The sequence below is a fragment of the Amaranthus tricolor genome, chromosome 16 (genome assembly GCF_026212465.1).
Source record: "Amaranthus tricolor cultivar Red isolate AtriRed21 chromosome 16, ASM2621246v1, whole genome shotgun sequence".
Classification (NCBI taxonomy): Eukaryota; Viridiplantae; Streptophyta; class Magnoliopsida; order Caryophyllales; family Amaranthaceae; genus Amaranthus; species Amaranthus tricolor.
The window spans coordinates 4,690,582-4,705,461 of NC_080062.1; the positions used below are offsets into that span (position 1 = coordinate 4,690,582).

Genomic DNA, 14,880 nt, shown 5'->3' on the forward strand with positions numbered 1-14,880 from the left:
CGAACATGCCAAACTTCAGGTTTGGGAAAAAACTATTTATCTTGGGAAATAATTTCAAAACTTGACTATAATGTGGATTTTTTTTTTTTTTTTTGCTTATTTGTTTCTAATTATCATCTCCTAATAGAGACTTACTAATTTTTATTACCATGTGGGTGGCTATATAGGTCCAGGCCCAGCCCAATTCATCATCTGAATATGATTGCAAATTGGCAATTACATAGGACCCACGCGCCATTTGTTGCAGTTGACAATTGAATATTTGTCCGATCTTGTAATCGAATTCGACTTGAACCAATTTCAAATTTGAATTTAAAATTATGCAAAAGTCAATATAGACAAAAGATTCGAATTTGAACTGACCTAAAACATGTGACCCCAAATCACCGATGACACGAATAAACACATTGCTATATAAGGAGATGATAGTTAAATCTGAATTCGAACCTAATCTGATTCAACTTAAGTTTTTGTTGGTAGCCTTATTATTGAGCATCTAAATTGTTAATTTATTTTTTAAATTTATTTAATTTTCAATATTTGAAATTTTAAGCTTTTTGTTGTGGAGGATCAATTTAGGTTTTTTGTTATGGAAGTTAGCTAATTATAACAAACCAAAGAAGGTAGAAACTAGATGAACCAAAAATGATGCTATAATGCCTAGAGTTAGCAATGATCCCAAATTAGAGTGTCCCAAAATGATCAACATGATCAAATATAGAAGTCTTGTGAAACCAACAAGACAAATAAAGTATAAATTGAGTAATAGTAAGTACATTGTTGAACAAAAAACTTGCACTTAAAACAACTTCTATGATTTCCTTAGGAGAGGAAACCATACTCCTACATGCACAAGAGATCAAATATCCTTATTCTTAAGGAAAAACAATAAAATTAATATATTCTACTTACCAGTACTATACAATGATTTTTCCTCAATTCCTAAATTCTTTTTGGCATATATTACTAATGTATAACAATAAATTCAAATAAATAAAACTCGATCTCTTTTGGTTAGCAAAGGCCTAAAACCTCCTTGTACTTAAATAACAACTTGTTCTTCTATATACAATTGCTCCCATGGTGAACAAATATTCCGAGCTCGAATACCATTACGACCAAAACTACCCGCCTTAGCTCCCAAGTTTGCAACACCGGCCTCGTCCTTGACCAAAGAGTTAACCCAAGAAACATCCGGTTCATTGAACCCGGGTGGAGAACTTCGAGTTACATTGTTGGTAGCACCCCGAATTCCAAATGAATTCGACTTCCTTAGCTTATTAAGCTCTTGTCCATTGATTCCCCAATCTAATTTACCATTTGGTGAACCCCAATCAGACATATTGGTTGGCATAGGACTAGACATGTTAGCAGGTGATGATCCGGCTCTATCAACGAAGCTCTGACTTCGCCTAGTGAAGGCAGCAGCTCGAGAGTTCAGCAATGCTGCAGCCATTGATTTTGGCGAGTCTAATGCTCTTGGAGGCGATAGCTTCCTGCGTGGCAATTCCACGACATTTGGTGGGGATAATTTCCTAGCCACATTGATCGATCCAAACGCGGGTTCAAGATTTGTAGCCGGTATCACGTCACTAAATCTTCCTATATTGTTGTTCTTCCACCCAGGCGACGGCCTGGGTGAAAGAACTTGGTGGTGGTGTTGGTTATATTGATGTTGTCGGTTTACAACCCAACTTTCCATTTCAATTTCTGACTCAATATCTCGAGCATTAAAGCTCGACCGTAACCTGCTTCCGGGTAGTAGCAAGTTAGGGGGTGACATTAAGTTAGACTTCCCCTGAAACACCCCTTCTGCACCCGGTGATGCTCCGTTGTTAGGAGACAATGGAGCACACGATGGGGACATCGGAGGAGTGGACGTAGAATTAGCACTAAACCCGCTTCCAGGAGACGATACATCAGGCAAAGCCGAACCTGTCGAAGCATAAACAGGGCGTAATTCGTCTTTCCGATGAGCAAAGAAACAAACTTTCCTTGCACACCCAATCTCATCCTTACACAAACGGGTTCGATACTGAGCCGGGTGAAGCCACGACTCGAACACCCCATGAGCGAACTCACAATCGTCGCCCTTTTTACAGCTACCCTTTTTGAATTCAGGGCATGGCACACAAGTGTACTGATACTTTTGTGGGTCCCTTCTCCTTGCATTTTCACCTGGGTGAGCAAATGGGCATTCAGTCCAATCATGGGTGTAAGCCCTTGAACAAGGCTTGATTTTGAAACAATACATCCTAAATTCATCACTTCCATATACTCCAATGTTTATGTCAGGCAGTTCAGACACAGAAAATTCCTTCTTGGAATCGGAATCGGAATCCGAAACTGACCCTGAAGTTGAACTTACATCAGAATCAGACCCAGATGATTTCAGCATGGTTTCAAATTGTTTGTTTCCCTTACTGGATGATTTCAGTAACATAGGAATCAAATCAGATGCTCTATTACCTGAAATCAATCAAAAAAACCAAAAAAATTTAGTATCGATTCATAAATCTATAAGTGGCTTTTAGTGTAAGATTACACGGTTAATTAGACAACTAAATATCTAACAATTGTATAGTTATAACTATCTACCGTAAAGCTACTCAGACAGCTAACATCATCTATTATATGTTAAGAAACCGATAGTTGAGGCCCAAAATATGTTACTATAACAGTAACGATTATTTTAGAAGGGAGGAATTATTTTTCAAAGATAATTTTTTATAATTTTTTTTTAAAGACAATTCATTATGTTATATAGTCAAGAGTGTAAATTTGCATTGCAATCTGATCAAAAAACAAATAAAATTTTTCAAAATTAAAACAGAAAAAATATATTAAAAAGGGAAATATGAATAGTACCATTAGCATCAAGGATGTTGAGATTAGCAGAAGAAGAAATAAGCCGCTGAATGACATAATCACAAGACTGAGAACATCCAGCAACAGCACAGTGAAGAGCAGTAACTCGATCCGACCCGGAAACCCGATTAACATCAACTGGGTTATTACCCGAATCAAGTATATAATCAAGAACATTCACACTTCCATATTGTGCAGCAATCATAAGAGGAGTTCGTTGTTCATAACCCATCTTATTCGACCCGATTCGACGACTATACCAAATACCCACATCATCAATCGACAAACCAAGTGATTCAACAGCTAATTTGAAGTTTTTTAGGTCATCCGAAGCAGCTAATTCAAGTAAAGTAGAATTTAGGGTTGATTCTTGATGGGTAATCTCTATACCCATGATGAATTAGTTAGTTGTAAAAATAGTGTGATTTGATAGTGAATTTAAGAAGATTGTTTGATGATTTGACTATGAATGAAGAAAATGTGATGATGGAATGAATGAGTGATGGGCGGCTCTTATAAAGGTGGAAAAGTAACAGCGAAAATGGAGAAGGAAAGAGGGTGGAAACTGGAAAGTGTGACTTTTCTTCCTTCACCTCAAAAAGTTCTTATTTTTATTTTATTATTATTTTATATTCTATTCGCTATCAGCTTTTGCGGTGTTTATCATTCTATAATATACTTTAATATTTTATATATTACATTTATTATATAAGAAAACATAGTCATATGAATTCATGTATTACATGGCTCGATAGTCGTCATATATTTTTATAATACTTTATTCGTTGTGAAATATTTGCTATAATAGACTTAGTGGTATTATTCACTTTTAAAATTATGTTATATATTTTGACTAATATATAAGAAGATATATAGTCAATTCAGATTTTGTTTAAATAATCTAATCACATACTTTCATATCAAATTTTTATAATAATTTAGTTAAGCATTAGTTTAAGTTATAAACAATTAAAATTACGCATTAAATTATGTAAAAAGTAAAATTAACAAGTAAAATGAAACGGAGAAATATGAATTAAATTTATTGTATAGTGGTTGTTTTGCAGGAATGAAAAAAAAATTGAAAAGTCAAAGGGTCAAAGAGTCAAAGGGTCAAAGGGGTACTACGCGTGTGGGCGTGACTAAAATGTTTCGTTGATCTACCAAAAAGAAATTGGTAGAAAGAGAATAGAAACTTGAACTATCCTTTACTTACGACTAGACTTGTTAAATTTATCATGTTTTGACTTGATTATTTTACGTTTATTATTATAAAATATTAAAAATAAATACTATATACACGTAAGACACTTTATCGTATTCACTTTGCTATACATCATTTTAAAAGTTTTCATTACATTTTGTCCACACTTACAAATTCTTGGGAACAAGCGAATATTTTTTCGATTAAAATTATAAAATTAGTTTTTCTTATTATGTCAGACAAAATAAAGTTTCTAAAGTCATAATTGAAAACCTTTACTCAAATAAAATATGAATTTAAAAAATAGTACTCCTTATATTCTTTAAGTTTCCATTTGTCATTTTGATATGTATTATTTGTTCTTATTGAACAATTTTTTTATTTATATCACAAATTTTGGATAACAATAACCTTATTCATCATTATTTTAATTTTTTAATAATATTTATATTTTCACGTATATTCACTAACTTTATTTTAATATTTTTATATTTCTTATGATCTCTATATATTTACTAACTTTAAAATATTTTAATAATTCTAATTTTCATATTCTTTTCGCTAACTTTTTAATGATTGTATTCAACTTTTTTTCCATCAAATTTATTATTCAATAAAATATCTACTATTTAAAAAATTTCTTTTATCTAAATTTTGGTAAATATTTGGTTTGGAACTTTATCAAGAAAATAACTCAAAATATTAATGCACAACTCATATATTAACTAAGATTTTGGAAAATGGGTGATATTGGATTGGGATCAGATTTAGTTTAGTCGAAATTTGATCAAAATTTGATAAATTTACCCACAACTCACAAGTAACAACTTGGTATTTTTTATTTTTGGTTTAGGGTTTGAAAATTCAAAGGATTGGAATTGGGTTGAACATTTTCTGTCTTCTTGATTGAGTAGGTCGTAGTGAATTTGACCAGGACTTTTCAAACTAATAATTTAACTTTTATGGATTAAAAAAGTGAAGTGCAGGTTTTTATATTAAAACTTTGTACTATTGATTGCAAGTTTTTTAGATGTAATATATTGGCACATGTTCGTTACTTGTTAGTTTTTTAACAATTTTGTTTGACCAAGTTAATGTGTTTGGATGTTTTTATTGCCTTTTAAAATACTTTTTTCATTTTTTTTTTAATTCTGTTTATTTTTTACACAGCTTTCAAAGCAACTTTCGAGCCTTAATATCTCTAAATACACATTATAAAAAATTATAAAAAGTATATGGTAAAAAAATATACGTTAAGAATAATCTAACGAGATGTCACATGGATATATTTAATCATCTAAATATGTCTTAAAAATCTTAATCAAACTTGTCTCTCCAAAATAGAATATTAAACGGAAAGAACATTAAGAAATGGAGGGAGTAGTTGGATAAGTTCATTGTATAGGAAAGTGTTTGATAAAATTATCTAAAAGTAGACGAACAAGTCAAAAGTCACTAAAAAAAGCTTAAAAAGTTAATATTTTCATTTTATTTTAGCTTAAAATGTATAAAGCCCGACTAGTTCACAAGGGTACACTCAGACATATGGGGTAGATTACTCCGAAATCTTTTCTCTAGTGGCCAAAATTGATACTATCCGAGTCCTACTCTCTATTGTTGTTGACAAAGATTGGCCACTTCATCAGTTTGACGTGAAAAATGTGTTCCTACATGGAACAATAGAAGAAGAGGCGTATATGAAAGCTCCCCTCGGTTTTTCAAGTGGTTATTACAATCCAGGTGAAGGGTGTAAGTTGAAGAAAGCTCTTTATGGTTTAAAGCACTCTCCAAGAGTGTGGTTTGAAAGATTCACTGCTGCAATGACAAAGTTTGGGTATAAACAAAGCAATTCAGACCATACTTTATTTCTTAAAAGCCAGAATGATCATATCACGTGTCTAATCATCTATGTGGATGATATGATCAGCTGTCACGAGATGATACAGAGGAAATTTGTCTTCTCAAGGAGCAACTGTCACGAGAGTTTGAAATGAAAGACCTAGGGCGACTGAAGTATTTTCTTGGCATTGAGGTTTTGAGATCAAAAGGAGGCATCTTTATTAGCCAAAGAAAGTATATTCTTGATTTACTAGTAGCAATAGACATGCTTGACTGTAAGCCTGCAGAAACACCTGTTATTACTAATCATGGTCTTCAAATGATTGAAGGAGAGAAGTTGGCTGACGGAGAATAGTATCAGAGAATGGTTGACAAACTGATCTATTTATCTCACATACGGCCAAACATTGCTTATGCAGTTGGAGTAGTAAGTAGATTTATGCATCGACCACAGATACAACATATGACAACAGTAATGAGAATCCTAAGGTATCTAAAAGGTACAAGTGGTAGAGGTATTCTATTTAGGAAAAATGATCACTTGAACCTTCTAGCCTATATAGATGCAGACTGGGCAAGAGACCGAGATGATAGGAGGTTAACTTCTGGGTACTTTACTTTGGTCGGAGGAAATCTTGTTACATGGAAAAGTAAAAAACAGAAGGTCATTGCCTTGACTAGTGCAGAAGCAGAGTTTCGAGGAATTGCTAAATGTATTACTGAAGTCATATGGCTAAGCAAACTTTTGAGTGAACTACACTTCCCACAGAAAAAGATGTGCAAGTTGTTCTGTGAGAACAAAGCAACAATCAGTATTTCGGAGAACCTGGTTCAACATGATCGCACAAAACATGTAGACACTTCATAAAAGAGAAATTGGAGAAAAAGATCATAAGTCTTCCACTTGTAAGATCAAAAGATCAGCTAGCTGATATTCTTACAAAGGTAGTAACATCAGAGGCTTTTGAATGGACATTATGCAAGTTAGTTATTGGTGAACGGAAGACCTAACTTGAGGGGGAGTGTAGGAAAGTATTATATTTAAGGAATATAGATTATTCTGTGTAATAAATAAATATTATGTTTATATTTTGTTTCCTAGATTAGCCTCATTATTCATGTATAAGTATAGGCTGTTTTTTCTTTTAATCAATAATAAAAAAATCAGTATCCACTGATCCAAACCTATTCTCAACTTTATTTTTCTGCAATTAATCTTATCATAAAAGACAAGCTTTATGCTAGTTGAAAAACTATTTATCAAACATATTTTTGGCTTTTTTAATCAACTAATCAGCCAAAAACCAATCAATAAAGCCAATTATCACTTAACAAACAACCTTTTATAAGATTGATGAGTTGCTGAAAATTTGTTCTAAGTTTAAAATTTTTGGTGAGAATATACTTAGACACTTAGTTTTTACTATTGGCAAGACCTAGCTTTGAAAAAAACACAATCATATAGAATGAGATTTAAACCAATTATTTTATCAATCTTGTTAGAATGTTCGGTTTTGAAAGTCATGCAATATTAAGTCTCCTACTATTCCTATTGGTATACTTGTGTCAAGTGAACAACAAAATTGATTTTTAATAGATTAATTTTAAACCATATTCGTATATATCATCAATGGAGAACGATCTACCTTAAGACTTGGTAAGTTTTCGGCCCACTATTATTCTATAAAATTTAATTTTCATTTTACAACAATTCTTACTTCAGACATACTTGAGATCGTCTTTTCTAAAGACGGTTCTCAAAAACCCAGTCCATTATGTTAATTTTAAAAAAACTGGCGCGCTCGTGTAAGTGTAATGTGAAAAGTCACATAATATATTTGGGGTTATAACAACATTTATCTAGGGTTATAACATAATATATTTGGTGTTATACCAGCATATATTTGAGGTTTATAACATAATTTATTTTGGAATTATAACATAATATATTTGAAGTTATAAATATATATATATATATATATATATATATATATATATATATATATATATATATATATATATAATATGTATATATATATATATATATATATATATATATATATATATATATATATATATATATATATATATATATATATATAATATGTATATATATATATATATATATATATATATATATATATATATATATATATATGTATATATATATGTATATGTATATATATATGTATATATATATATATATATATATATATATATATATATATATATATATATATATATATATATATATATATATATGTATATATATATATATATACATATATATATGGATGTATATGTATATGTATATGTGTATATATATATATATATATATGTGTGTGTGTGTGTGTGTGTGTGTGTATATTTGAGGTTATAACAACATATATTTGTGGTTATAACATAATATATTTGGGGTTATAGCATAACATATTTAGAATTATAACAATGTATATTTGAAATAATAATATAATATATATGAAGTTATAACAACATACATTTGGGGTTATAGCATAATATATTTGGTATGATAAAAATACTATACCCTCAAATATAGACCATTATATACCGAATTATATATTATGTTATAACCCCAAATATAATATGTTATAACCACAAATGTATGTTGTTATAACCTCATATATATTATGTTATAACCTCAAATATATATATTGCTATAGCTTCAAATATATTATGTTACAATCCAAATAAATTATGTTATAATCCTCAAATATATGATAGTATAAAACCAAATATATTATGTTATGACCCAAAATAAATGTTGTTATAACTTCAAATATATTATATGACTTTTCACATTATACTTACACGCACGCGTTAGTTTTTTTTTCAAATTAACATAATAAGCTGGACTTTTGAGAACCGTCTTTAAAAAAGATGGTCTCTCAATAATAGAGAGGCGGTTCATTTTAATATATGTAAAAAGAATACAAAATTCATATTAGAAATTTTATTTTGGTTATTAGATCCTACTAAAAAACATCTCTGTGTCCGCCTTTATATAAGGTGATATATCATATAGGAGTATAATATACAATCAAGTTAATAAACACGATAGTGTTGTTCTTTTAGGTAGTTGTTGGTACATTAATTCAATTTATTACACTAATTGAGTTTTTTGGGTTGGAGTATATAACATATGATAAGTTGTCAATTAAATCCAATTGATCTAAAATCAACTTCGTAGACCATTTTGATATAACCTCAACTATTGTATTCAAGTCATCTGAAAAAATTGATATTAATCTCAATTAAAATAAGATTTAATTTTTAAAAATTTGAAATAATTAATATACTTTTATAAGCTGAGAAAGTTTGGGTAAATTACAGTTATTTATAAGAGAAGTAAATCACACTACGTGCCCTAATCTTATAGGGGGGATTTTTGGTAATTTATTTTATCTTTTTCTTGTTTTACTTATTTTATTATTATTTCTTTCACTAATTCTTAAATGAGACGGTCTCATGGTGAGAACATCTCTATTCGGCTGGCCCAATATATATTTTTTGTCTTAAAATGTTCATTTACGACGTTAAAGTAATTACTTATAACCTTAAAACAATTACTTAATTATGATCTTAAAGTAATCAATTGACAAAAGTGAACTATTATATGGATCCATTTCATAATGAGAGAGTCTCATACAAGACGAATAATATCTCTTTTGTTTTAATATGATAATTTATATATCACGATAATTGTTTAGAAATCTCTTTCTTCAATAAAGATCAAATTAAGAAATTCTTTCCGCGTATGCGCATCGCAGTGTATCTCTTTTACTTTATGATACACAAGTGGGAGTCTAGTGTAATCTTTCTTGTCTTCATGTACGTCGAAGAGAAAGGGAAAGACAAAGGGAAAGGAAAAGGAAAAGGGAAAGACAAAAGGAAAAGAAAAGCACTTAAAATAGGGTCGATTTTAAGTATGTTTAATATATTTAATTGTATGGAATTATAAGAAATTAAGGACCTTAATATTAAATTATCTAATGTATGTTTAGTGTTTAAAGATAAAAAGTTGCTAGAAAAATATCATAATGCTTGAAAGGGATATTTTATATGGTAGGCATCAACTATTGTAAAAAGTGAGTGGTAATAATTCTTAAATTTTTTTCCACAAATAGCACTCAACTCTTGAACAATTAACTAACGTAACATTATTAAGCCAAAAACGTTTAATTTTCCATTAACTATAAAAATGACCGTTTTACCCCTTTCCATTTCATTACAACTCAGTAAAAAGGAATAAGAAAAGCATGTATGATAATTAATACCCTGTCAATTTCACCAAAACCACCTTCTCCCAGCTCCCCTTTTGAAATAGTTGGTGCCTATCATATAGAATATCTCTATTTGAAATTGCACAGGGACTTAAAAAAATTTTGTCAGTTTTTGTTCTGCACCTAGACTTGTGATCTATCCCATTTATTTATAAGTATAATTTTTTGATTATAGAATAGATCGAAGAAGTGAAAAGACTAGATGAGAATCATATTCAAAATATTTTTGATATTTGCTCATCAACTAAAATAAAATTTGATTACTTTCTTTTAATATGCATGCATTGATTGGCCACTTGTGTAATGCTCTATCCTTACTCTCTTGATGACTCTATTTTTTTAAATGAATAAGTGTTTGGAAATAAATGATTGATATATAAAGTTTGTTATTTTAAGTTATTTTGTTGAAGCAATTAGAAACTTGTTGATTTTATGATTAAAGAGTAGCGACTATGAATGAACTAGCTAGTGAAGAAGTAATAGGCCATAAATAGAATTGAGCTTAAAATGTAATACCAAGTCTTATAATTGAAGAAGTAAATTGAAAAAAAAGGAGTTTTAAAAAAATTCACAAAATAAACTTCGGAAAATTTTAATTCCCAAAATAAGTATCTATGTATTCGAGTCTAAGGTCGGAGTTTGTTCCTTATACTAATAGTGAACAAGAAAAAAAAATTACCACGACTTTATTTGTTGTTACTAATAACAAACTAAAGAAAGACAAAGTTAAAATTTTTAAAAGGAAAAAAAATAATGGTGTATTTCACTGTTATGAACACCAAACAAGCAATTGCTTTTTTCAGCAACTCTCCTATGCAACCGTTGCTTATATGCGACTTAATTCTAAAAGCCCAGTTCACTTATGAATTTGGTTCTAGACTTTAAAATTGTTTAGTATGACTAATTCATAACTTAAAAAGCCTTCTTAAAGGTATAAAAGCCCTATTTTAAGAATTAAAACTTCAATTTCAAAACGTATATACATATCTTTATAGATGTTTAGCATGATTACTCGAGAACTTTAAAGCCCTTCTTAAATGCTAAAAGTTATATTCCAAATATTAAAATCTCAAATTCAAACCTAAAGAAAAGAGTGAAATAACTGTAAAAAAAAATTTTAATTACAAAGAGGAGTCAATGGTAATGAATTGGGAGTAATTATAATTGGATTAGGTAATGCAATTTAACTGATTTAGATAAAAGCCCAAAAAAAAGAGGCCGTATATATACGTACAGATGCATACAAATTTTTGGCTTGCTTTTTTTTCCTGTTCAAAATTTTCACTTTGTCTTCCAAAGCTTATTTTAATTAATTTATTTATTTATTCATTTATTTTTTTTTTTCTAAAAGTTCATTTTATTTAATTTTCCCTCATTTGTTTAGTATCTAGTGAGCATAAGGCCCAATTCTTTGAGGCCCTTTTCAAGGGCCAAGCCTTGACATAGCCCATCTCTCTTACCAGCTTCCTTACCAAATGAGCTACTTTAATATTTTGAGATTTCAATTAATAATATTTTAAAATCAGCTAGTCTTTTGAGAGACCGTCTTTTTGAGAGACGTATCTTAAGTCAAGTTTATTAAAGATTTATGCCTACTTACCGTATTCTTAATGCATACTTACATTATCCTTAGTGTTTACTTACCGTATTGTTAATGCTTACTTTCAATATCTTAATTGTCTACTTACATTATTCTTACCTACTTACAATATTTTAAAAAATATATAATAGACCGGTCCAATTAGAGATAGTCTCTATAAAAACTCATCTCTCACAAAAATTTGTGTTTAAAAATTATTATAAATTCATTGTAACAAACAATATTGAATGGGCTCTCAGCGTTTGGCTTGTTAATACTTATGCTTTTATAATGGAAGATTGTACTTCACTTTAAAATATCACTACTACATCCCATATTTTTTATATGACCTTAAACCTGAAATCCTTAATTAATTCTTAATCTATACTATATATTTTATGAACAATCTCAAATCATAAAAAGATTTATTTTTGTGAGATAAAGTCTTAACGTAATGAGAATTGTGTAGAAGTAATGTAATTAATATATCAAATCATAATACACAATTTTAGAAACAATTATAGGTGGAGGCAAAGCCAGAATTTTAAACCGGTAGCCAAAGAATTTTTCTTTTAGAGCATGATTGGTTGACATTAAATAGTATATAAATTTAAATTTTCTAAAAAATGTCAAAATTAATTGTATTTGGTTGGTAATTTATAAGGAATTTAAAATTTTAATAGAATGTAATATATTCACCATGGTACCCCTTGTTAACTTGAAATTTTTATGTTAATTGCTATTTCACAAAATTCATATTCCTAGTAATTTCACTAGGAAGTTATTCCTTAGAAAAATTACTTTATGTGTCAATTGAATTCTAATGTCAACCAAATGAATCCTCAGCTCCTGTGGGAGACTGTCTTTGGATGAAAAGACTTTAAATTAAGGATAACATATTCTCACAATTTATATTATTTGAATTATTCTACCTATGTACACAACATGTGTCATAGTGAGATTGTATCTCACAATTATTTTTATATTTTGTTTGAGGGATAAGTACCAATATTCTCAAAAATGTAAGGAATGCCTTTAAATGTAGGTTGGACAAACCGAAAATTTGAATGAATTAAGCAAAAAATTATTAAAAAATCAAAAAATAAGTAATATTTTAAAATATTTTCTAAAGTAAGCACTTTTTTTCCAGAGCTGAGGTTTGAGTTGTTCGCTGTCACTAACAGTGAACAAAGAGGGTTGGTAAAAAAACAGTCAAGTTTTTTGTTCGCTGTTACTAACATCGAACAAAGACTTTGATGTTTTTTACCAGGTCTTTGTTGTAACTGCGAACAAAGGAGACCTAGTCAAACAAAGTCAAGCCTTTGTTCGCTGTTAGTAACAGCGAACAAAGGTTTGACCCTATTTGACCAAGTTAAACTTTTGTTCGTTGTTACTAATAGCGAACAAAGAACTTGACTTTTTTTTGACCCGCCTTTTTTGTTCGCTGTTAGTAACAGCGAACAACTCAAACTTTAGCTTTGGGAAAAAAGTACTTGCTTTGAAAAATATTTTAAAATATTATTTATTGTTTGACTTTTCTTATATTATTTTGCTTATTTAGTTTAAATTTTCCGCACAAACCATTCAAATCATAATATGGGCCACAAGTCCAAAATAAAGCTTGTTTGAATACGACTGACAACCTAGCATATAAGTGAAAGATTGAAAAAAATAAGATAAATAAATAATTTAATTCCGAATATAAGATTCGGGAAAACTTATGTCCCAAAATAAGCTTCCGTACATCCAAGCCTAGCCTCGGGTAAGTCGCTGTTAGTAACAGCGAATGAGGAGAAAAAAAAAAATTAAAAGGCCCTAAGTCGCTGTTAGTAACAGCGACTTAAGGAGTTGACCAGTCAACCCCTTAAGTCGCTGTTACTAACAGCGACTTATAAAAAAAAAATAATAATAATAATTTTTTTTTTTTTAAATTTTAATAGTACTGAACTTGAAGTAGCTGTATTTTTTTGTTTTTGGAGCAGCTTGTTTTTTAACCTTCAAACAATTATTTAAAATCTTCCGATGTGGGATTGTTTTCTGGAACACATCAAAATAAATGAAACCAAAAATTAGCTCACAAATAGAGCACCGATGTGGGACTAAGTTATTGAAGAGGAAGACATCCACCATTGAAGAAGACCACTATTTGTTCTCCATTGAAGAAGACATCTAGGTGAAGTGTAGTATGGTTTTAAGTTGGAATAAATATTATTTAAGGAATACATAACATGTTCAAGAAAAACATTTATGCTATGTTTACTTTATTTACATCAAACTTCATGATTCACTTGTAATTTAAATTTGATGCATTACTTGATGAGGTTAGTAATATTTGATTTTAGTTCGGTCAATTCAGATCTCACACAAAAGGTCCAACTCATCAGATTTTTATATGTTCACTTCAGATTTTGTTTCTCATATATCAAGCTCAGATTACACTGTTATATTAGTACCAGATAAGCATCCTATAAAATGCAATTTAAAGATGATTGGCTACACACTTGACCTTCTTCTAGGTATAAGTGAAGAGAAGACACAATTCATAATGATGTCAACACTATTAAAGGATGTCCAAGTTCCATCCCACTTGCAATCCCAAAACTTTAACTCCTGGCCCAAAAAGTTAGGTTGAGAGCTTTAGATTAGACTAAGGGGTATATGAGCATATTATCAAATCATAAAGCACGCACCTTTCCAAGTGCAATGCGGGTGTACAGCCTCTGTCGTTGGTATCTATTTTGCAATAGCATTGCAACTCCTTGCATGATGGCCCATTGTAGAAAAAGTTGTACCCCTCTCTTGCATGATATTGAACATGGGTTATAAGACAAATAACGTACAACCCTATTTATGAATCAATAACTTAGTCCCACATCGGTGCTCTATTCGTGAGCTAATTTTTGGTTTCATTTATCTTGATGTGTTCCAGAAAAAAATCCCACATCGGAAGATTAATCAAACTATAACAAGTTTATATAGTTAGTTCATCTGCTATTAAATAATTGTTTGAAGGTTAAAAAACAAGCTGCTCTAAAAACAAAAAAAGACAGCTACTTCAAGTTTAATACTATTAAAATTTAAAAAAAAAA

The 14,880-nt window shown here is 29.8% G+C and overlaps 2 protein-coding genes across 2 annotated transcripts; one reads left to right on the plus strand and one right to left on the minus strand.

Annotated features, from left to right (window-relative positions):
- Positions 1-716: 716 nt before the first annotated feature.
- Positions 717-3,483, minus strand: LOC130803065 (zinc finger CCCH domain-containing protein 47-like). The gene is made up of 2 exons (XM_057667228.1): positions 2,869-3,483; positions 717-2,469 (listed from the first exon to the last, which is right to left on the minus strand). The coding sequence occupies exons 1-2, from the start codon at positions 3,260-3,262 to the stop codon at positions 1,043-1,045; spliced, it is 1,821 nt and encodes a 606-aa protein (XP_057523211.1). The 5' UTR covers positions 3,263-3,483; the 3' UTR covers positions 717-1,042.
- Positions 3,484-6,275: 2,792 nt separating this feature from the next.
- LOC130802448 (secreted RxLR effector protein 161-like) lies at positions 6,276-6,779 on the plus strand. Its single transcript, XM_057666468.1, has one exon. The coding sequence runs from the start codon at positions 6,276-6,278 to the stop codon at positions 6,777-6,779; it is 504 nt and encodes a 167-aa protein (XP_057522451.1).
- The last annotated feature ends 8,101 nt before the right edge of the window (positions 6,780-14,880 follow it).